The following is a 22,215-nucleotide window of genomic DNA, read 5'->3' as shown; positions in this document are numbered from 1 at the left end:
GAAACTCCGGACTACCATACAGCAATGAAAATGAATGAAGGACAGCTATAAGTAACAACAGATGATTCCATAAATGTAATTTCGAGAGGCAAATAGCATGACAAACACTTTGTATGGTGTGATCCCACTTATGTAAGGTTAAAAGCAGGTGAAATGAAACTCTGATGTTAGGGGATGCACACATAGGTGCACTCACCCTAAGGAAAAGTGAGGCGATGGAGACCTCGAGCAGATAGATTCTGGTTAATTCTGGAGGAGGCGGGGGGTGGGGTGCGGATTATGATCAGGAGGGGGCATGTGGGGGTTGGGGGGTCCTGCTTGGTGGTTACAGGAGTGTCTGCTTTACACTGACATTTTACGTCCTTCTGTTTATGTGCTCTATTTCCCGATAAAGAAATGCTGAAGATGGATAAAAGAATGAATAAACAGGAGTTTTCCTGGGGCCCTGGCGCCTTTTCTTCTCTCTGCTCCACCCCTTCCAGCTCAGCGCTGGCACAGAGCCTGGCACAACTGGGCAGAAGACTGGGTGACTTCCACTCTCTACCTGGTGCTTCGAAGCTTCCCCATAGAGGGTGGGGCTGGGCTCTGTGCCAGGCTGCCTGGTGACTGTGCCCACCGCTCCACGTCTGGGCCGAGATGCCGCCGGCACACTCTCAGCTAAGGGATTGGATTCCCTTATCTCCTGGGGGTCAGTCCCCTGTGGCGGGGCCTAATGTGAGAGCAGCAGACCTTGAGTAATGACTCGCCAGATAGGAATCAGCCCAGCTCCCTGCGGCATTTAGTCTCTGCCAGCCTCCAGCTTCCCCGGCATAGCTCTCCGCCTGAGCCTGGGACAGAGGGGCTCGCTGGGCTGATGGGGAGGTGGGAGGACTGGGCCAGATAACCCCCACCCCCTGCTGTGCCAGGAGAGGCAGAGAGTGAGAAGGCCTCATAATTCAGAAGCACAGAATGGTGCCCTCCCGGCTCAGAGGAGGAGGGAAGACCTGCCACCCTAGACCTCAGGGTCTCCAGGCACAACTATGTCCGTGGCCTGGGTATGGCTGCAGCCTCTTTCCATATCCCTAGGTCTGCCCCCACCCCTGTGCAAGCCTGGGTCAGTGGCAGATCGTGTGCAATAATCAGGATAGGGTGTGTGCAAGGGCCGTGAGGGGTTGGGTGGGTGGACAGATGGGAACTCCCTGCCGGCAGGAACCAAGGTGAGGGGTGAGGAGGTCACCGTGTTACTTGGATGTATGGGAAATCAGACATCTTTGGGGCCCTCCTCTGCACAAAGCATGATGGGAAGGGGTCTGGGGCAAGTGGCTGGCTTGGGTGGGTAGACAGACAGATAGATGGGAGTCCCTCTTTTGGTGGGAAGCCAAAAGGGAACTTGGGGTCAGTGGGTGGCTTGGACGAGCTAACAGACAGACGCACAGATATTGCCTCCTTCTGGGAAGGCCTTACTTACTCTGCGGGAAACGGGGCGGGTTGTCATTAACGTCGGTGACCACGATGGTGACGGTAGTGGAGCCCGAGAGGCCGCCCAGCTGGCCTGCCATGTCTGTGGCCTGGATCACCACCTCGTAGCGCTCCTGGCTCTCGCGGTCGAGGTCAGGCACCGCAGTCCGGATCACGCCTGTGGACGCGGTAGGGTGAGGCCCAGGATGCCCACATCGGCTGCCAGCTGATATGGAGACGCCTCCACAGGCAGAGGCTGGCGCACTCAAGTTCAGCAGGGAGTGCAGAAGGCACAGTCCTGGCCACAGTCCAGGTGCAAGCTCAACAGCCACACACACACACACACACACACACACACACACACACACACGCACACGCTCATACAGATATGCTCACAAGCTCACACAGTGAACTCACATTCTGTACTCCACACACTCACAACACTGTCACACATACACACAGCTCAGATTCATACATACATTCAAATACATACATACACACACACACACACACACACACTTATATACAGACATATTCACATACCTACTTTCAAACACACACTCATACACACATATAGTTTCAAAAACACACTCTCACACATATAAGCATACACATACATAACCACACACTCACCACAACACAAAAGCAACAGAATGGACAATTTGGTTTACTAAAAAGAGGCATAGGGACTAGAACCTGCCACTGTGTGACCCCCCTCCCAGGACCTCAGATTCCCCACGTGAGGGTGACCCCTGCTATTCCCTGAGTGAGCTGGGCCTGTGCCTGATTGCCTCTCTGTGCGTGGCAGCCAGCCCAGAGCCAGGCACGGAGCAACAGCTTGGTGAGTGTTTAACAAAGTGAACTGGACTCTCCCCCACACTCGGTGCACTCATTATGGAGTCACACACTAGGTATGTCTCATCCACTCAGGTGCTGCATACATAAACACACATACGTGGTCACATACACTCGTGCACACTAACACACACTCATTCTCACACACACCCTCCATGATGACATCATCCTATATCCTCAGAGCCCCAGCCCCTGGCCCCCAGCCTGGCCGCAGATTCTCTGTCCAGGCACCAGCTAATGGCCGAACAGACAATCCTTCAAGCTGTTAATGGATGCGGGGGTAGAGGGGCGCAGGAACGGGGTGACTGCAAGATGGACTCTGCTGAGGGGAAGGCTGAGTTTCTTGTCTCTCTGCCAGTGGAGACGAAGGTGGAGCGGGGAGTCGATGAGGCATTCAGAGCCTCCCCCCATGACTCACTCCAACCTGCCGAGCACCAGGTGGTGACAGGTGGTACCCAGGGCCTGAGCGCCAGGTGGAGTCATGCACCAGCAGCCCCATGATGTGCCCCATAAAACCCAATCTCCGAGTCCTGATGTCCCCAAGCAGCCTCCAGACTCCAATAAAGGCAATGGAACGGGAGAGGAGGCTGCAGTGTGTGTCTGTGTGTTTGTGTGTGTAGCTGGGGGAACCGGAGGGGGGCACCTGGGGGTTGCTCTGCTTTTGTGGGACCACATGGAGAAATGGTCTGTGTATTCTCTCTAACAAAGGTCACACAGACCCTTTCTACGTGGCCCCGGAGACGGCTCAGTAGGTCCCCTGCTGACCCCTCTGTCAGAACAGGTCTCCCTGAGGAGAGGGGAGTCTTGGAAGCAGATGAGCTTGGGATCAACCCCCGATCTGCCATTTTTGGGCCGTGTGACTTGAGCAAACCCCTCCACCTCTCTGAAACTCAGTTTCCTCATCTGTAAAGTGGGACAACCTCCCTAGGGAACAGGATTTCTCCCCCCTCGGGGCACTATGGACATTTTGGCAGGATAATTCCACCTACGAGACGCCAGTAGCAGCACCCTCCCTACCAAAAATGCCTTCTGACATTGTCCAATGGTCCCGGGGACACAATCGGTTGAGAATCACGGGTGTGGAGTTTCATCTCCTGAGAATTCCATGTGACAATGACAGTCCCTACCATCGATGAGCATGTGCTCTGCACTAAGTACCTGAAGTGAACTGTCCCATTTAATCCTCTCAGCACCCTATGAGGAAGGTGCTGTGATTGTCCCCATTTCACAGAAGGGGAGATGGAATCAGAAAGAGGCCAAGTACTTGACCAAGGCCTCACATGGAGAAGGCGCACAGCCAGGATTCAAGCAGGAACTCCGGGGCTCGCGTCCATGCTCTGACCTGCTCTGCTGGCACTGAGTAAGGAAGGAGGGTCCCTACCCAGCCTGCCTTGCATTCCCTGCCCCCCCCCGTTCCCCTCTCCAACACATGGCACAAGGGTAGGGCCCAGGCCTCTGACAGAGGGATGCCATCTATGTGGTCCTGTCTAAGCCCTTGGAACACTCTTGCTCTTCTCAGTCCCAACCAGGCAAGCTGTTTTTTTCAATCATGCAGCAGGTCCTTCTTGTCCTCCCCCTCCTCTCCTATTCCTGCACCTCAACACTGATCGTGAGGGGCTGTTGTGTCCTTTGCCTCTGGGGGTGGTGGAAGGAGGGAAAGAGCAGAGGGGACAAGAGAGGAGAAGATAAAGGATGAAGGCAGCAGAGGGAAGGAGAGAGAGAGAGAGAGAAGGAGGGGGAGAACGAGAGAAGAAGAGGGGAACTGGGGAAAGAGATGGACAGAAACCCAGGGAGAGGCAGGAGGGAGAGACAAGAGGAAAGGACACACACGGAGACAGAGGTAGAGAAGGGGAGGTGAAGGGCTTATAGAGACAGGGGGGAGCAGTAGAGCCAGAGAGAAATCACACCCAGGAGGAGACAGTGAGAGAGAAAAAAACAGAGATAGTGAAACAGACAATAGTGAGGCAGAGGGACAGGAAGCGGTGAAAAGAGGCGGGGGCAGGGGGGAAAAGAGAGGGCAGATGGACAGATTGACAGTGGAGGGGCCACCAGGCCAGACACAGGGGGGCCCTGAGTGAACCAGGTGGAAAGGCAGGGAGGGGAGCTGAGCAGCGGAGCACTGTCTGCTAAGCTTTGGGAGTGTCACTTCTCATCTGGGCTCTCACCCATGAGCTTGTTTACAAAAAGGTCAGCAAGGGGCTTGGAGCCGGGGTCCGGCTGAGGTCCACACCTGTGGTGAGGAGCCACGCGCACGGGGCTGGCCTCCTCGCTGGCCTTGCCACTTGCAGCTCCAGAAGAAATGAGGATATGAACGCTCCTCTTTTGGAAACTGGTGATGAAGCCTTGAGTGTATGATCAGGTGCCATCTCTCGGTGACTGGGAGGTGGGTACCCATGGTGCCTCTGGGCCCTGCCTCAGGGTTACCCTCAGTGGTAGGTTGCTATGGTAACAGCTCCCAATGAACCGTACCTCCTGGAATCCACACCATGGGTCATCCCCTCCCACACTGACTCTGGCCTGGGCCACCTGACTTGCTGTGGCCAATGGGACATCAGCAAGTGTGACAAAAGCAGAGGCTTGATAAGCTCTGTGTGCTGGGCCTGTCCTCTTGGAACGCTGAGACCACCAGACGACGAGAGGCAGAGGGACAGGAAGCAGTGAAGAAAGGTCAGGGGAGGGAGGGAAAGAGAGAGCAGATGGACAGACTGACAATGGGGTGGCCACCAGGGGCTCACCACCCTGACTGACCCCAGCAAACCCACAGAATTATGACAAATAATAAACCATTGCTGTTTTAAGCCACAGCATTTTGGGGCAGTCTGTTATATAGCAGGAGATAGCTGATAGAGAAATTGAGTTCCCTGGCTCATGCATTTAACTGGGGGTGAGCTGCTGGAAGGCCTAAGATGGCCTCATGCACATGCCTGGCAGTTGACCCTGGCTGTGGCGCGACCTTCTCCACTCCCCAGCAGGCTGGGCTGGCTTCCTTTTATGGGGGCCTCAGGACCATGTTCCAGGAGAGAGAGTGAAAGCTTCCTGGGCTCTCAAAGCCCACTCTGGGAATTTAGAAACATCACTTCTGCCACATTCTATTGGCCAAAACCCACCCAGGTTTAAGGAGTGGGAGGAATGGCAAAGTCACTCACTCTGAGGCCAGTTTAGGGATGGGAGGAGTTGACATCATTTTCTATCTACTCCATATGCCTCCTGATGCTGGGAGAAGCATGCTGGAGGCTGGTGCACTCCTGGGGAGCCTGGGGGGAAATTCCCAAATCAGTCCATGAAGTTGTTCTTGGAACCTTCTGACCCTGCAAATTCATTTATTAAACCCTTATTGAGGGCCTACCATGTGCAGGGGCTACAGAGTCAGATATGAGGTAGTGCAAAAAGAAGGGACTTTGGAGTCAGATAGATATGGTTCAAGATTTCTTTCCATCTTTTACATGCTATCTGACCTTGGACAAGCTCTTGGTTTCTCTGACCCTCAGTTTCCTATTCTGTAACATGCGGATATCCAGTTGATAGGGCTGTTGGGAGGATTAAATGAGATGAAGCTTCCAGCAGCAGGTCTCACATTTTGGGGATGTTTCACTGATCCCCGCCTCTGGTCCTGGGTTGGCTGTCCCATAAATAACTTCCATATGGGCAGGAATCCATAATGGCCTTCTTCACCACCTTATCCATAGGGTCTGGCATATAGTAGGTATTCAATACAATTCTGACTTCCCATAGACTCTCGGTCCCACCTCGTGGCGCCTGGGTGTAGCTGTCTATTTGTTTCTGGCTTCTCTGTTGGAACAAAAGCCCCATGAGGGCAGAAACCAGATCTGGTTCATCATCCTGACCCAGGCATCTGGCACTTGCAAGTGCTCAACAAAGGCTAGTTTCATTCCTTCCCAGGAAAACGGACATCTCTGGCCCACTTGAGAATTTTCAGCAGATGAAAACTTCAAGTCTCTAAGCAAGTCTTTCTATTCTTGTTGGGGCTGTGACGGGTGGGGCTGGTAATGAGAACCCGGCCACGGCTCCCTGCAGCCTTCTGCTCACCCCCAGTTCCAGCTGTTGTTCTCTCTACCCTGTTGTCCCCTCCAAATGCTACAGAAGGGGCCCTGGAACCCAAGTGATGCCTCATTAGACTGCAAATGCCATCCCTGTCGCCCCTGTGGGGGGCTAGCTGGCAGGCCTGGCCTTTAAAACACACATTAATTTCTCCTCCGGCACTGGGCTTCGTGGCACCCCGCCCCCTCCCGTCCCTCACACCTTCCTCTCAGGCCCGTTCAGGCTCTGCTCCCTGCTATCTGCACAGTGAGAACAGACTGTACCTCACAGCAGCTGCTAAATATAGACCCGCATCAGCGGAATATTCCTGGCTGGGGAAATGGAGCTGGGCTGGGAACGACACCGAGTGGCTCCTGCAGTGGGGCTAACGGAAAGGGAGGGCAAATACGGTCTTTCTTAGGAAATGTCCACAAAGACCCTTTCAGGCTAGGGCAGCGGAGGGACCCTCGAACAAGGACCCAGTGACACTTTCGCCTGCCTTGCCTGGTGCCCACGCTCTGGCTTCTTGGGGACTAACTCCTCCTGCCCTTCCAGGCTCCATGGCTCCCCCTGTGCTCCATCCTCCAGACCCTCTGCAGCGGGGGATGCTCTTCCTCAGAACCTGGCCATCCTCCTCAGTCTCTTGGACTCTGACTCTTCATGTGCCCACCTCTGCCGCCTCCCAGACTCAGACCTGGCCCTTCCCTTATTTCTATGTTTGTCCTCTTCCTCCCCTCCCCGATAAATTCTAAGGGCTCCACCTCCTCAGGTTTTACCATCATCAGCAGCATCGTCTTCTTCATCCCCTTAGTTTCCATTTATGTACCAAGTGTTGCGTTGAGCTCTTCATGCACTCACTGTTCCCTTGGCCTGCAAGCTCTCTCCTAGATACCGAGTGGTTCCCACCCTCACTTCGTTCAGGTCTCTGCCCCAAGGTCATTCCCTAGAAAGTCCTGTCCTGATTTCTTCAGCTAAGTCTCTCCCCGTACCCGGCTAGCACTCATTGCTACTTGGCGTTATGTTGTATGTTTATATGCTTGTTTTCTGTATTCCCAATGTGAATAAACGCTCCATGAGGGTAGGCTCTTGGATTTGCCTATGGCTGTGTTCCCAGAGCCTAGAACAGAGCAGGGCATACAGCAGGCACTCTATAAAGAGTTGTTGAATGAAGGAATGAACTCCTCCATTGTATCCTCACAACAATCATGTGAGATGGGTATTATTATTCCTCTTGTGGACATGGGGAAATCAAAGTTTACAGAACCCCAACCATTTTGGATCTTCAAGTACATATTTCAGACAACCCGCTAGAGGTTCTAGATGTTTCTTTTCTCCTCTTCTCTCATCTTAAAGCCAATATGGTTAAAACTGAATTAATTAGCTCTGCCCTGGATCGCAGTGCCCATCCAATGATTCCTCAGCTTCTAGATAGTTTTCTTACTCCACATTCCTCCCTCTGTGTCCCTTCCCATCTCAGGCTCCAAAGTTAGGAACCCCTGGATTCCCCCCTCAATCTAGTCCCTTATAATCTCTAGGCCCCCAAGGTTTGCCCTTCTCAGGATCGTACTCTCAGACTCCCTCCTCGGCACCTCAACTAACCCTCACAACCAATCCTACGTCATCTCTGGCCCCATAACTAGATGAAGCCGGTTAAAGAGTCTGGGTGAATGCTGAGAAGGGGTGCAGGCTCTGGGGTTTGTGCTTCGGGGCTCTCTGCTGGGCACCCCACGCTCCTGGGTCTCCCTGAATTCAATCGCTGTTTCCGAGCCACGCTCTGCAGCAGCAGCCTGAGGGATCTTGTTAAAATGAAAACCTGAGCATGTCACTTCCCTGCTTCAAAGTCATCAATGAACCCACAGTGTTGGCGAGGAGGAGGGGAGCCGAGTTCCCTTGCATGTGGCTCTCAGGAGTGCAATCTGGTACATGCTAGCATTATCTAGCCGGATCCCAAATAAATCCATGCGCTCCTTGACCCAGCTTTTCCCCTTCCCGAAAATTATCCTGCAGATAACCCCCTGCTCCCAGAATGATGTATGTGTGGGGTTATTCACTGTAGCATTATTCGTTGTAGCAAAAGATTGGAAAGAGCATAAGTGTCCATCAAGAGGGGACTGGTGAAACAAATTTTTGTGTATCCACAACAGGAGTTAAATAAAAGAATGGGAAAGCTCTTTATGTACTGATACGGAATAATCTTCAAGATGTATTGGTACGCAAAAAAGGCAAGCAGTGTGTATAGTGTGTTATAGCTACCATTTGTGTAAAAAAAAATAAAACAAATCCATGTACTTATTTTCTTGTACATGTATAGAATAGCTCTGGAAAGATACACAAGAAAATTACATTGGTTGCCTTGGAGACACAGACTGGGTAGCTGGGGAACTGGAAGGGGTAAAGAATTTCCACTAAATATCCATTTGGACTTTTTGAATTTTGAACCTTGACATATATTTTCTATTTAAAAAATAGCGTCGTTTTCAAAAGAACGAGTCCAGGATCTTGTAGGGTATACACACTGAGTGGCTTCCTTTGGGGCTGCAATTGTTGGGGCTGGGGGTAGGACGCACTTTCTTTTTTAAAACATTTCTTTAATGTTTGAATGTTCTCTAAAATGTACTAGCTTTGCAAGGAGGAAAATAATAAGGATGTTATGTGTAAGAAAATACAATTATAACTGTGCTCACAGACTGGACTACTCAACCCCTCTTTAAACACAACACAACAAAACCCAAAATGCAAATCCATCAAATACCCCTCTCTTCCCCATTGCCCTGAGACTAAAATTCCAGCTCTCCAACCTGCTTACACGGGGCCATCAGGTCCCTGCCAGCCTCTCACATCACTTCTCAACACGCCCGCCCGTGTCTTCAATCCGGAGTTGCTTACAATTCCTCTCATGCCTCAGGCTGTTCTCTTCCTCCGAGTTGTGCCTGCACCATGCCCTCTGCCTGGAATGCCCTTCTCCGAATTTCCGTCTGGCCAAGACCTTCTTATCCTTTGGAGATGCTGCTACCGCCTCCAAGAACCCTGTATCTTAAATCTTAATTGCCCATGCATATGCCTGTGCCCCTGCCCCAACCCGACTATCAGCCCCCTAATAGCATTTGTCCCCTCCTATCCCAGGGACAGTGACAGCCCCAATCCTGGAACTGGCAGCCACTCTCAGCTGTGGGACCTCCAGGGAGCCACCTCGCTTCCCTTCTCGGAGCCGCAGTCTCCTCCTTCTGTCCCCCGTGCCACTCGCCAGGCCCCTCAGAGAAGGAACCAGGCTCTGACCTCAGAGCGAAGCGGGGCATCGTCTGGTGTGGTGGGAGGAGGGTAAATGGCAGAGAGCCTTTTCTTCCTTAACAGTGCGTTTCTGTCTTTCCGTCAGATCCTTAATGACTGCCACTTGAAGAGAGCTCTCCTACCTGCTGAAAAGGTGCCCTTCACCAGCCCACCTCCCCCAAAGTGCATTCATTGTGACACGCCTGCCTCAGTTTAGCTCCAAGGACAAGGAACTCAGACCTCCCAAGCCCTTTCAGGGCGCCCAGTGGCCACCTCCTGCCTTTGTTTTCCTGCCAGTCTTGCAGGTGCCCTGCGCCCCATTCTTTTCTGTTTCTTCCTGTCTGGCTGCCCCTTCCCCCTCTTTTGGGTCTCCTGGAGCGAGCAAAATGCTTCCGTGCCCTCCATCCCACCCTCAGCGCCCTGAGGCTAGAAGGCAGAGAGCACACAACAGGGTGTGGTCCTCGGCCCAGGCCCACCCGTCTGGTCCCGCCAGGCCCCGCCCCTCACCGGTCTTGGGGTCCACCGTGAAGTGGTGCTCTCCGTCCAGCACGCTGTACACCAGCCGAGCGCTGCTGCCGTACGTCGGGTCATCCGCATCCGAGGCCATCACCTGCATCACCGATGTGCCTGGGCCCGGGGGACCAAGCGATACAGGGGTCACCGGGGGCCGCTGAACTCATCCTGCCCACCTTTTCCTACCCCGAAGGAAGCTGGGAGAGGAGGCCCAGGCTGGGGAACATGGAAACCAGGCCCCATCCCCTCACTGAGTCCCAACCTGCTTCCTGATCAAGGGCCTCCCTAGTGACTGACACAAGGAACATGGAGTCAGATCTCTAGGCAAACCTCCCTTCCCTGGTTCCCAGCTGTGGGGCTTTGGCAATGGAAGGCAGCCAGCCCCTCTGAATCTGTCTCCTCTTCAGCAAAATGGGGACATTCTAGTCCTTGGTTCATGAAGGAATGTGTTCTAAACTCCCAGTGCAGAACAGCTCAGAGCTGTCTCTCAGGGGGTGTGGTCACGGTCATTGTCACCAGGGAAGGTCACGGCAGTCAGTCAGAGCTCGGACTGGAAACCAGGCACCTGATTCTTACACACTCCGTACTTCTCAAGGGAACCCTGCCTCCTTCCTCCCCATGCCTTCACCCCCCCACTTCCCTCATCCCCCATCCTGTGGCAGGATGAGGGGGCAGCTCAGAAGGACAACCAAGTTCATTGGGACTCAGAGGCCAGTGTCTGTCCCTTGGTCCCTGTGGAAGGAGAATGGCAGTGCCCAGCTTCCCCTTGGGAAATAGTTGGCTGTGGGCCCTGGTGCCTTCCTTGCCCCTCCCCAACCCCCGCGCAGATGGTCCCCACCCCCAGACACACACACACTTCTCCTCATGCTCAGCACGTAGGCTGCTGGGGAGAGTATAAATTGGATAAAAGTCCATCAAACAGTGGCAATTAAGTTATTGATTTTCGACGCTGCCTCATTAAACTGGGAGCTTCTCTTGGCCTGTCCCAGAGATGGCTCTAATTTGACATCATGTTCAATTTGACAAAAGCAGGGCTTGGGACGTGAGGCTGGACAGGATGGGGGTTGAGGGTTAGGGTGGGGGGAAGGTTTAAAGGGGGGGAGACAGAAAAGCCATCTGGTCTATCTGAACCTTTTCAGGAAAGAGGGGGTGAGGTGAAAGACCCAAGAGAGAGGCTAGGGGGCCCAGGATATGACCCAAGGGGGATAAGACTCAGACCTCACTGCAAGGAGATGCCCTCTTCTGAGTGCCATGCTGGTGAGGGGAAGGGGCCCAGGCCTCCTGGGGTTCTGAGTAGGGTCCTCCTGGGCCTGGGTTCGGCTCTCTGGGCCAGTAGGGCAGTGTGCTGGGAGGGGAGGCCAGCTCACTGCCTGGCTAATGAGGGAGGCTTTGGAAATGCTACTGCAGCAATTCTGCTAAGCCCGGCCTCCCCGCCTCCAGCCTGGGGCCCTCGATCATTCCAGACAGACACGTGTATTTATTTTTCACTCTTTTGCATTTCTCATTTCCCTCTCATGTCCTCCCGCCCACGAGCCTCCTAAGCCTGCTCTGCAATGCGCCTCTTTCTTTGGTGGCTCCAGCTCCACGTCAACCATGTCAGAGTTCCCAGGAGAAGCTGGGGAAGGGGTTTGGGCAAGCCCCCTCCCTCTGGATGCTTGGTGCTCAGGGGTTTCCTGCTCAGGGCCAAGAGCATGGTCCCAGGTGCCTCCACCCCATTCTACAGAGAGGAGAGAGGAATAAACTATTGAGTACCTATTACATGCCTGGCTTCACCAGCCACTTACATTCATCATCTCTAATTCTCATGGCATCTCTGAGAGGCAGAATGGGCCCCTCATAATTACAGGTGAGAAAACAGGTAAAAGAACAGAGAAGACGTGACTGAAGGTACAGACTGAGGAAGGAGTGAGATTTGACCTCAGGATTCTTGGAGGCCAAAGACCTTCTGGTTGTCAGAGTCAGCGCAGGCACGGTGACTCTGGGGATGGTGGCCTGATGTACTGAATCACAATCCGTACGACTCTGCCACTTATTACCAGTTTGACCTTGGGTATAGCACAAAACCATTTGTACCTCAATTTTCTTATTTGTGAAATTAGGGTGATAGTACTACCAAGCTCTTGGGATTGGTTTGAGAATTCAAATAGATTTCAATTTTTCAGCACGGAGTGTCTGGCCCATGCTAAGGACTCAATAAATGCAGGTTGTTGCCGAGTCAGGAGGCACGGCATGCCAGTACACAATGGCACAATTATGCCCCCCTCGCGGACATACTGAAATGGAAGAAGATACAGAAAGCATCAGGCTCATGGTGGGTGCTCAATAAACACTGGCTGTTGTAACTGTTATCAGAGAGGGTCCCCTTGTCCCTCCCCTCTGCATGTTTCCCTCCACCCTCTGGGCAAGTGACTCCCCATGGATATGGCTGATCTCTCTCTCTCTCTCTCTCTCTCTCTCTCTCTCTCTCTCTCTCTCTCTCTCTCCCTCCTTCCCTCTCCCTGGCTGCATCCCAGGGACTCCCACGGGGATGATAGAATCATTTCCCCAATCTGGGATTCTTTATTGCAGCCATTACAGTTAATGCCAACATGTGGGGATAGTGAAGGGTCAGTGATTCACAACTGGTTCCCCAGGACCCACATTCCTCCCACCTTCTTCGCAAGTCAGCAGCTCCCCAGAACTGACAGAGGGTGCCAGGCTTGTAGTTGCTGGGGGACTACCTTCAGGTCATCCCTCCTAGGTTCAGCAGCCTGCAGTTTAAAATGCACCATCATGTCCACTCCCTCCTTCAGTCCCCACGTCCTCTGTGATGTGATGCAGTGGTGTGCTGGTTCATCTTTAACCATCAGCTCCAGGGGGTGGAGGGGCAGGAAGGAATGCCCTACTTTGTAGTGTTTGCTGATTTTCATGGTGTAAATACTCCCACCATGGCCAATTTCAAGCTACCAATGTGATATCAAGAGGCTCACAAAACTTCTGAAGATCAATACTTGGCTCTTGTGAGCTGATACGAGATGATTCCAGTACAATCCTGCATCATTCCCATTTTACAGATGAGAAAACTGCTATGCATAGTGAAGAGTGAAAATGTCGCATTAATAATGAGTAAACATGAAACCCATCATTATATATCATTATTCGATGATAATGATATGTTGTGCTTATTGAATGACTGCTTCTTGTTGGATATTGGTAAACCCTGTGTGTATATTATCTTATGGGATTTATATAATAAAGCCTTGAAGTAAGCTCTATTAAAATTTCCACTTTACATTTCAGGAAATGGAGGTCAAATAAAGCAATGAAACACCATGTACCTTAATTTCTTCATTGGTGAAGTGAGGGTAATAGTACAACCAAGCTCTCAGGATTGTTCTGAGAACTCAAACAGATTTCTATTTTCAGAACCAAGGACAGTGTGTGGCTAAATTCACCTGGCAAGGACATAGGGAAGGCAGGATTCAAACCCAGGTCGACCTGATGTCAAAACCCACATGTGTCCTACCTTAGATGTAGGATAAGTGGGGGGGGGGGTCTATGAGAGTAGAACTAGACAGAGAGCAAGAGAGAGGGAAGAGTAAGAGAAAGGAAGGGGAGGAAAGAGAAGGGAGTTGTATTGAACATTCTCCCTCCCCAATAGCTAGTTCAATTCAAACCCAGACTTCCAGAAGCTAGGATGAAGTGTCCGCTGTCCATGGTGCTGCCAGCCAGCCCTGCTGCTACCTGCGCTGGAGAGCCTAAGTCTAGGCTGGCATAGGCAGGGTTGCCAAAGTGATTCTTGGACCAACAGCATCTCAGCGCCCAGGGCTCCATGTGGAATGTGAGATGTAGAAAGGCCGGTCCTGGGAGAGCACAGAAACCAGTGGTTCGCAGCCTGGCTGCACACGCGAACCTCTTAGGAGCTGTAAAACAAACCAGATGCTGAGCCCCACCCCAGACCAATTCAGTAAGACTCTCTTGGGGTGGAGCACAGACAAAGTACTTAAAAAAGCTCCCACAGAGATTCTAAAGAGCACCCAAGGCTACGAACTGATGCCCTAGACATAATTCCAGGCTGGACTGGTGAGGAAACTGAGTCACAAAGAGGCTGAATGACTTTCCCCAGGTTACATCTTAGTATGTGGAAGGGAGATATTCAAACCTGCTCTGTGTAGCTAGCATGTCACCCTCCACGACTCACTGTGCCTGTGCTGAGACTGACACCAGAAGGGAGCAGCAAGGATGACGCTGTGTTCCTCCCAGGCAAAATCGGCAGGAGAAGTTGGACATCCTGGGAGGAGATGCCCCTCACACCTCCATGGAAAGAAACAGCACGGGCTTTGGCATCAGAGAGCCCTGGGTTCAAATCCCACCACTTCTTCACTCTGTGCCTTGGTCAAGTCTTGCCTTCTGTTTGACCTGTTTCCTTGCCTGAAATGTGCAGAGATGCTATGAGGATTAGAGTGATGGATTTAAGTACCTGGGGAAGCCGGGCATGTAGTAGGTGCTCAATCAGGGTTATTCCCTTCACCTCTCTTTGTCTGGTCAGAAGGTCTCTGGGGCCATGTCTTTGGCCATGAGTAGGATATCCCAGAGCACCAGTTTCAGGAGGGCGGGGGCTTGCCCACCCCTCATCTCTGGTTTACCTGGGTGGTTCTGACATAGCTCCTCATGGAGTCAGAATTGCAACCCATGTCTTGTCTCCCAGGCCAGAATTATTTCCTTTCTTGTCCCTTAACCCTTGCTATCTGTGGGGTCCAACGGAGACCCAAACTTGTGCTCCAGGACCCTCAGGAGAAGCCCCAGGTGGCTCAGGGAGGAGGAAGGAGGTAGTGCTATGGGGAGTGGAGCTCAGGGATTGAAGACATAAACTCTCCTTCCAGCCCTGTCCTCGGTTATGGGAAAACCGTCTGACCTAACTGGGCCTCAGTTCCCCTTCTGTGAAATGGAGATAAGGCTTTATCCTTCCTGCCTCACTGGATGAGGGAGATGCCATAATGAGATGAAAGAGATGAAACACTTTGGAAAAGAACAGAGTCCTCAACCGAGATGACCGAGTGTCATTATTATGAAGATGTTTGTAATTATGATCATCCTGCCTCCTCCTCCCTCCCTGCACTGCCCTGCTGGGCCTGGGAAACCCTCGGCTCACATTTATAAAAAATGAGTCCCACCCCCTGCTGCTGCCAGAACTGCTCGGAATGCTTTCTATTAAAAATTAAAAACCACTTGTCAAGTCCCTGGGAATGCTCAGATTACACAGGAAACAAGGCCTTTCTCAAACTGCCCCCCCTCAACCCCCCCAACTCCACCTCTGATCATCACTTATAATGCACTTGCTGGGCAGGCCCCAACCCCACTTCCGCTGCTCAGCCAGGGCAGCCTAATGCAGATGAATGATGCACTGGAGATACAGGGAAGTGACTGCACCGGAGGGGGAGGTCACAGCAGGGAGGGGGAGGAGGCAGGCCCAGTGACAACTGACAGAGAAAGTGGCACAAAGAGATGGGACAAGAAAGTGGGTCAGAGACAGAGAGACAAGGGACAGAGGGACAGAGATTCAGAGAGATGAACAGAGAAAAAGTGGGAAGACAGAGATACCCAGACACAGAGGGAGAAATGAGGACAGAGACAGAGAGGTTCGGTTCGGAGAGGCGGCGATAGAAGTGGAACAGAGACAGTGTGACAGAAAGAGGTAGAAATACAGAGATAAAGTTGGAAAGTCAAGTTATATAGAAGCAGAGACAGACGGAGATACATATGAAGCAGGAGGAGAGTAGGAGAGAGTGGGAAGGGGATAAGGAGAAGAAAGGAGATTCTGGCTTGATGGGGTGAGCCCCCCGCCCCCCACCCCCCGCCATGTCACAAACATTTCTCCAGAGTCTCCAGGGGACTCTGGAACACTGTCCCCTTACTCTTTCTCTGCTCATGGGTCCCAGCCATGGACTCAACCGTGTAGGCAACTGGTGTGTGTGTGTGAGTGAGTGTGTGTGTGTCCAAGCCGTCCCCCTGAGAGAAAGGTCTCTCCTGCCACCCTAAATTGAGACCAGTACACCCTTCGGTGCTCTCCACATTTAAAGGAGGCGCTCTGTTAAGTTGTCTGGTGACATTCTAAGTTTCTGCAAGAGCGTCCCTCTGCCAGTTGCAGAAAGCGAACATTTGTCTTTGCTTATAATTCAGTTCCATCCAGTCCCCCAACATCCACAGAGCACCCTTTATGTGCTGGGACCTTGAGGGCAGGATGGTGGCTCTATCACCTTTGTACCCCCTGCCACAGTGGGCACAGGGCCTGGCACAGAGAGTGTGCTCATGCTTGTTGAGTGATTTGTTGATGGAAAAGACAAAGAAAGACACTGGTACACTCCTTCCTGTCCAGACCACCTGGGCTGTGGGGCGCCCCTGAGGGCCAGGGCCTCTGTTCCTCTCTGCCACCTCTTCCCACCAGGCACCTCCTGTCCTGTCCCCCTATGCCCATCCCCATCTGGGTGGAGAGAGCCAGTGCCGTTGCTAGGCAAGGAGATATTGCACATATAGATCTTCCTGGACTTTAATTAAAAACATCTTTAGAAGTTGTCTCTGCAGAGGCCAGCGATTGATTCTTGGCTTGGGCCTGAGGGCTGCTGAGCTACACTCTCTCGGCTGCAGATGGGACACTTGGAAGCTCCCAGCCTGCTGCTGCCCTCCCCAAATGGGGCCCTTGGGAACACAGGGCTTCCTGCCCTCCTCCTGTCCTCTCTGCCCCGACGGCCCCAGCACTGGATTTAGCAATCAGATAGTACGCGATCCCAATGTTATTTCTCTACCTCTCCTGAACCTCAGTTTCCTCAGCTGTAAAATGGGGGTGTCAACACTTAACCCAAGAGAGTTCCTGGGAGGGTGAAATGAGATGAGGGATGGGAAAGTGCTTTGCAAGCTGCAAAGTCTTGCGCCAGCTAAAGAAATAGTTTTGGCTATTTGTGAGGCGGGCCAAGGGAAGTAGCTCAGATTCTGGTTTCAGGGTCTGGCTCTAGTTCTTCCCCTGGAACCTCAGGCAAGTTACTTTCTCTCTCTCTGAATTTATTTCCTCACTGGTAAAATGAGGACAATAATATCTGCCTTGTTCGTTCCCCAGGATTGTGAGAATAAAGGAAAATAGCTCCGTGAAAGCAGCCTTGGCTGATAGCTATTATTTAGTGAATACCCCAGTGCAAACTCTCCCACAAAACAGTCTTTTCCCATCTATTAAAGATGCTGCACACAGAGGAATTGGAACTCACGGGAAAGTGGCTGCGGCAGGGTCCCTGCCCATCTCCAGTCTGTTGAGCCCCAATTCCACGGTCCAGCAATGTCAAGCCTATGGCATATAAGCCACCACATTCTCCTGCCTTTGCTCACAGCAGACATCACTAATCAGTTGCGGCTTTCTTTTCTGCTGAGCCTGAATGAACCTGCAGACTCCTTCTTAACACAGCCCTAAAGTCACTACCAATTGATTAGAGTTGTCACCAGAAATAAAACTGATCTGCCACCACTTCGAGGTCAGCAGCCGTGTCGCGCTTCTCTTTGCACCCCCACATAGTAGGCACGGATCTGTGTTTATTGAAAGCAACCGCTTATGTTTTTATCCCCTTGGGGCTCTATGTAAAATAGGTGCTAATAAATGTCTGCTAAGTTGGGTGACTCATATTTGCAACCCCTACAGGGCCAAGTACATGGGGGTCCTTGTATATAATGGGTGCTAATAAACATCCGTGGATTTAATTCAATTACTTATCTTTATATCCCCGGCAGTGCCCAGAATAAAGTAGTAGCTAATAGATGTGTGTTGGATTGAACTTCCCATTTCTGTATCCTCAACAGTGCCAAGTATATTGTCTTATACACAGTTGGCATTAATAAGTAGGTGGAGTGGAGCTGGGCACAGGAGCCCTATGAAATACTCTTGCTGCCCACTGGTCAGCTCTGACACTCTGGGGAAGGGGTCTGGTGCCCCTACATCAAGAGGTTATCTAGTCCAACTCTTCTCCTCAAAGCTTACTTGTTGATTTCGTCCAGCCTGAAGCCTCAAATGTCCTGTGTGTGTGTATGACTTCCAACATTGTATCTCTAGCCCCGATCTCGCTCCTGACCTTCAGACTCAGAGACCCAACTCCACTCGGATTTCTAGCGGACATCTCAATCCTAACCTGTCCAGTAACAAATTCTGAATTTTGCGCTGGAAACCTGCTCTTTCCTGGAGCATTCCCAACCTCAGCAAAGCAGCTGCATCCATCCAGAGGCTCAGACCAAAAATGTCAGCATCACCCTTGTCTCATCTCTCACTCCCCACATCCAATCCCTCGTAAACCCTGTTGGCTTTACCTTCAACATCCATCCATAAACCCGCATCTTCTCACCACCTACACGGGTCCAAGTCACCATCACCTCTTGCCCACAGGACTGCAATTGCCCCCTCACTAATCTTCCCACTTCCAACCTTGCTCCCTACAGTCTATTTTCAACATGGTGGCCAACACCCATCATTTAAGTATATAAGCTGGATCATGTCACTGCTGTACTCCCTCTCTCTCTCAGAGTGCAACTAAAAACCTTTCAGTGGCTGCAACGTCCTAAGCGACCCTGACCTGGTACCTCTTCTGATCTCATTGGACACTCTCCTCCTCACTTATTCCTCTCTTCGCCCACACTGACCTTCTTGCTATTCCTTAAACATGACAAACATACTCTGCCTCAGGACCTTTGCACTTGCTGTCCACGGTCTGGAACATTCTTCCCCCAGTGTAGTGTTTCTCCAAGTGTGGTCCCTAAACCCGCAGCACCAGCATCACCTGGGGATTTGTTTTAAAAGATGCGCACCTTTCTAGTAGCCCAGTCCTACTGAATCAGAAAGCCTGGGGAGGAGGCAGCCGGTCCTACTGAATCAGAAAGCCTGGGGAGGAGGCAGCCGGCTGTGTTTTGCCCTTCAGGCCATGTGGATGCACAATACAGTGTGAAAACTAGTGTTTCACTTGGCTCCTTGGCTCACTCCCATGGTTCCTTCAGATCTTTGTTCAAATGTCATCTTATAAAAAGAAGGGCTGCCTTAGTTGGTTTGGCTCAGTGGATAGAGTGTTGGCCTGCGGACTGAAGGGTCCTGGGTTCAATTCTGGTCAAGGGCACATGCCCTGGTTTTGGGCTCGATCCCCAGTATGGGGCATGCAGGAGGCAGCCGATCGATGATTCTCTCTCATCACTGATGTTTATTTCTCTCCCTCTCCCTTCCTCTTTGAAATATCTATATCTATATCGATATAGATATAAAGGCCTTCCCTAACTCGCTCTAAAATAGCACTCTCCCAGTACAGGATGGGGCACAAGTAGGTTTGCAGCTGTAAGTACCTGAAACACAGAATTTATTCTTGTTTTCTTATTTATTAATTAAATCTACTTTGGTCCCACCCTGTGTAATTCCCGATCCCCTATTCTTTACAGCACTTATACCAGTGGGAATATAATATATTGGCTTGTTTACGGTCTCTCTCCCTGCTCTATACATAGGCATGGGTCTCTCTCCCCATGCCTGGCACAGTGCTTGGCACATAGCAGACACTCAATACATATCTGTTGCATGAATGAAATCCCTCAATGCTCAGAACGAAACTTGGGGTCCCAGAATGGGGCAGAAACTTGGCCAAGGCCATGAGGGGAGCCAGGCCTCCTGACTCAGCTGCAGGACCTGTTTCGGGGGCTCAGCTTGGCTGGCGTGCCCCTCCTTGGAAGCAGAAGTGTGGCGGCTGGTTGGAGGCCCCCGGCACACTTTCCTTCCCTTTTAAGCTGTGAGTGGTTTAATTTGCGAGCTCTGCTGCCTTTCATGTCCCAATCTGCGTTTCTGCTCCTTCTGATCTCCGAAGCTGCCCAGACCCGGTGCCGCTTGTCCGCCCCGCCCCCGTTGGCCCAGAACAGGAGGCTCAGTAATTGTGACTGATTTTCAAAGCCGCCTGGAGTTTCCGCAAGCACCCGGTGTCAAATTCGCTTCTCCTTCAAAAAGTTGCTCAAATGAAATAAACGCATTTAATTTCTGCTTCTTCCCTCCCCCTCCTGGGTTTCCTGGCTTGTCGAGTCCCCTGCCTGACTTTTTCCCGAGTGGAATGTCAGAGTGAGTGGGCTGGGAGAGGGAGGTGAGGCAGGGCTGGGGCTCCTTCGGTCGGTGCTTGTGAAGTTGGGGGCTGGCTCTGCCTCCTACGGGCTGGGCGACCTTGAACGAGTCCTTGCCCTTCTCTTGGTCTCAGTTTCCCCATGTGTGACACAAGGACCCTCGCCACTCCAACCGTCTGGGAGCCAAGCTCAGCGACTTGCTCGGTCACTGCCTTGCTATGTGACTGTGAGCACTTTTTCTCCTCTCTGAGCCTCGGTACTTAGAAATCAGTTTTGCAAATGGGGGAAACTGAGGTTCCTATTTGTTTAATGGGGATGCTACCATCCGTCCTGCCACGTCTTGGAGTTGAAGAGAGTGTGAAGCAATGATGGACGAGCCATCCCGGTGGATATGGGGCTGGGCCTCCCTCTGGAGCCCCCACCCACCATCCCCATCCATTCTCCACACAGCAGCTGGGGAGCTGTCTAGAATGCAAGTCTGCCCGTGTTACTTTCTTGCTTAAGCCTTCCCAGGCTCCGTGCTTCCCTCAGGTCCTTGGGATATGGCTCCTGCTTCCTTCTCCAGCCTCCTTTATGGTCTTTTCCATTTGGGAACGAGCAGGTCAGTTTTGGGTGAAGAGCGACAGGGCCATATACCTTCCTGGCCAGAGTTTGAATCCAGTAGTAGGAGCTGCTGGACCTGGGAAGTCAGGGGCTTGAGCCACCTTTGACTTGCTGTGTGACCTTGGACACATTACTGCCCCTCTGAGCCTCAGTTTCCCCCGTTTGCAAAACTGATTTCTAAGTACTCATTGGGCTCTGAGAGTCCAGGGGGTCTTTGTTACTGACGACTTCCAGATTTATCTCTGCAGCCCAGACCTCTCACTGAGCCTGTATATTGAACTGCCTTTTTCAAGATCTCCACTTGGTTAGCTAATGAGTGCTTCCAACTTTGCACGTCTGAAACCAAACTCCTGGTCTCCCTCCACCCTCCAAATCTGCCCCTTCCATCTGGGTAAATGGAAATTCCATCTATTTAATTGCCCAGGTCAAAATCTCAGTAGTCATCCTTGACTTTTCTTTCTCTCACACCCCACATTCGATCCATTAGCAAATGCTTTCAGCTCTACTTTCAAAATCTATCCATAAGTCGACCTCTTTGCAATACCCTCCCTGGTACCACCTTGTTCCATGCCACCATCATTTCCTGTCTAGGTAATTGCAATATTCTCCTCAATGGCCACTCTGCCTCTGCCCTCCCCTCTCCCTCTTCGCGCTCCCCCCCGCCCCCACCCACCTAACCATCACAGAACAGCCAGGGAATCCTATTAAAACTAAGATCATGTCACTCTTCTGAACAAGCCCATTTGCTGACTTCCCAGCTTGCTCAGCATAAAAGGCAAAGCCCTGACTATGGTCTACATGGCTGCAAGACCTGGTTGCCGCTCCACTTCTCCTCAGGGATTTTGCATGTACAGTCCCCTCTGCCTGGCATGCTCTACCCCAGGGCCCATGCTTTCCATCAGGTCTCTGCCTCAATTCGTCTCCTCAGAGAAGCCTTCCCAGATCAGAGACCTGTTCGTTTACTTGCTTATTTGCTTACTGAGAGCAGGGAGGCTTGACTGCCTTTTCATTGCTGTGTCCCCAATGCCTAGCACATAGCAGATCCTCACACATATTTCTTAAATGAATGAAAGAAGACACTCAAAGAGACACACAGCACGTCACATGGGTGCACAGGTCTTAAAGTGCCATTTGACCAGCCATGGATGTGCACACCAGGCACTCATGTGGACCTACTGTGTGTGTGCATCCCTGCTGGCACCCACATCCACACCCTCACTGTTCCCTGTTCTCCCACCACCCCTTTGTGCCCATCATTTTCTCTGGTTCACTTCCCCCTCTTCAGTTCCTGGCTGCCTGCTCATTCTCTGCCAATCTGCCAGTTGAGCTCCATCTGGGGAAGCTGGGGTTGACTGCACTTTCCTCCAAGAACTCAAATACCCCTGGCATCTGACATGCAGCCGTGGAGCT

The 22,215-nt window shown here is 51.8% G+C and overlaps 1 protein-coding gene across 1 annotated transcript in view; it reads right to left on the bottom strand.

Moving 5' to 3' along the window:
• Positions 1 to 22,215, bottom strand: part of CDH22 (cadherin 22) — a 68,325-nt gene that overhangs the window by 35,330 nt on the left and 10,780 nt on the right. Inside the window, exons 3-4 of the mRNA XM_008158992.3 lie at positions 10,105 to 10,224; positions 1,448 to 1,615 (exon numbers count right to left, since the gene is read on the bottom strand). Coding sequence (XP_008157214.2) covers positions 1,448 to 1,615; positions 10,105 to 10,224 — 288 coding nt within the window. The remainder of the gene's footprint in view (positions 1 to 1,447; positions 1,616 to 10,104; positions 10,225 to 22,215) is intronic.

The sequence above is a fragment of the Eptesicus fuscus genome, chromosome 12 (assembly GCF_027574615.1).
Source record: "Eptesicus fuscus isolate TK198812 chromosome 12, DD_ASM_mEF_20220401, whole genome shotgun sequence".
Taxonomy (NCBI): domain Eukaryota; kingdom Metazoa; phylum Chordata; class Mammalia; order Chiroptera; family Vespertilionidae; genus Eptesicus; species Eptesicus fuscus.
The sequence above is the reverse complement of the archived record's forward strand: the minus strand, read 5'-3'. Positions and strand labels throughout refer to the sequence as shown.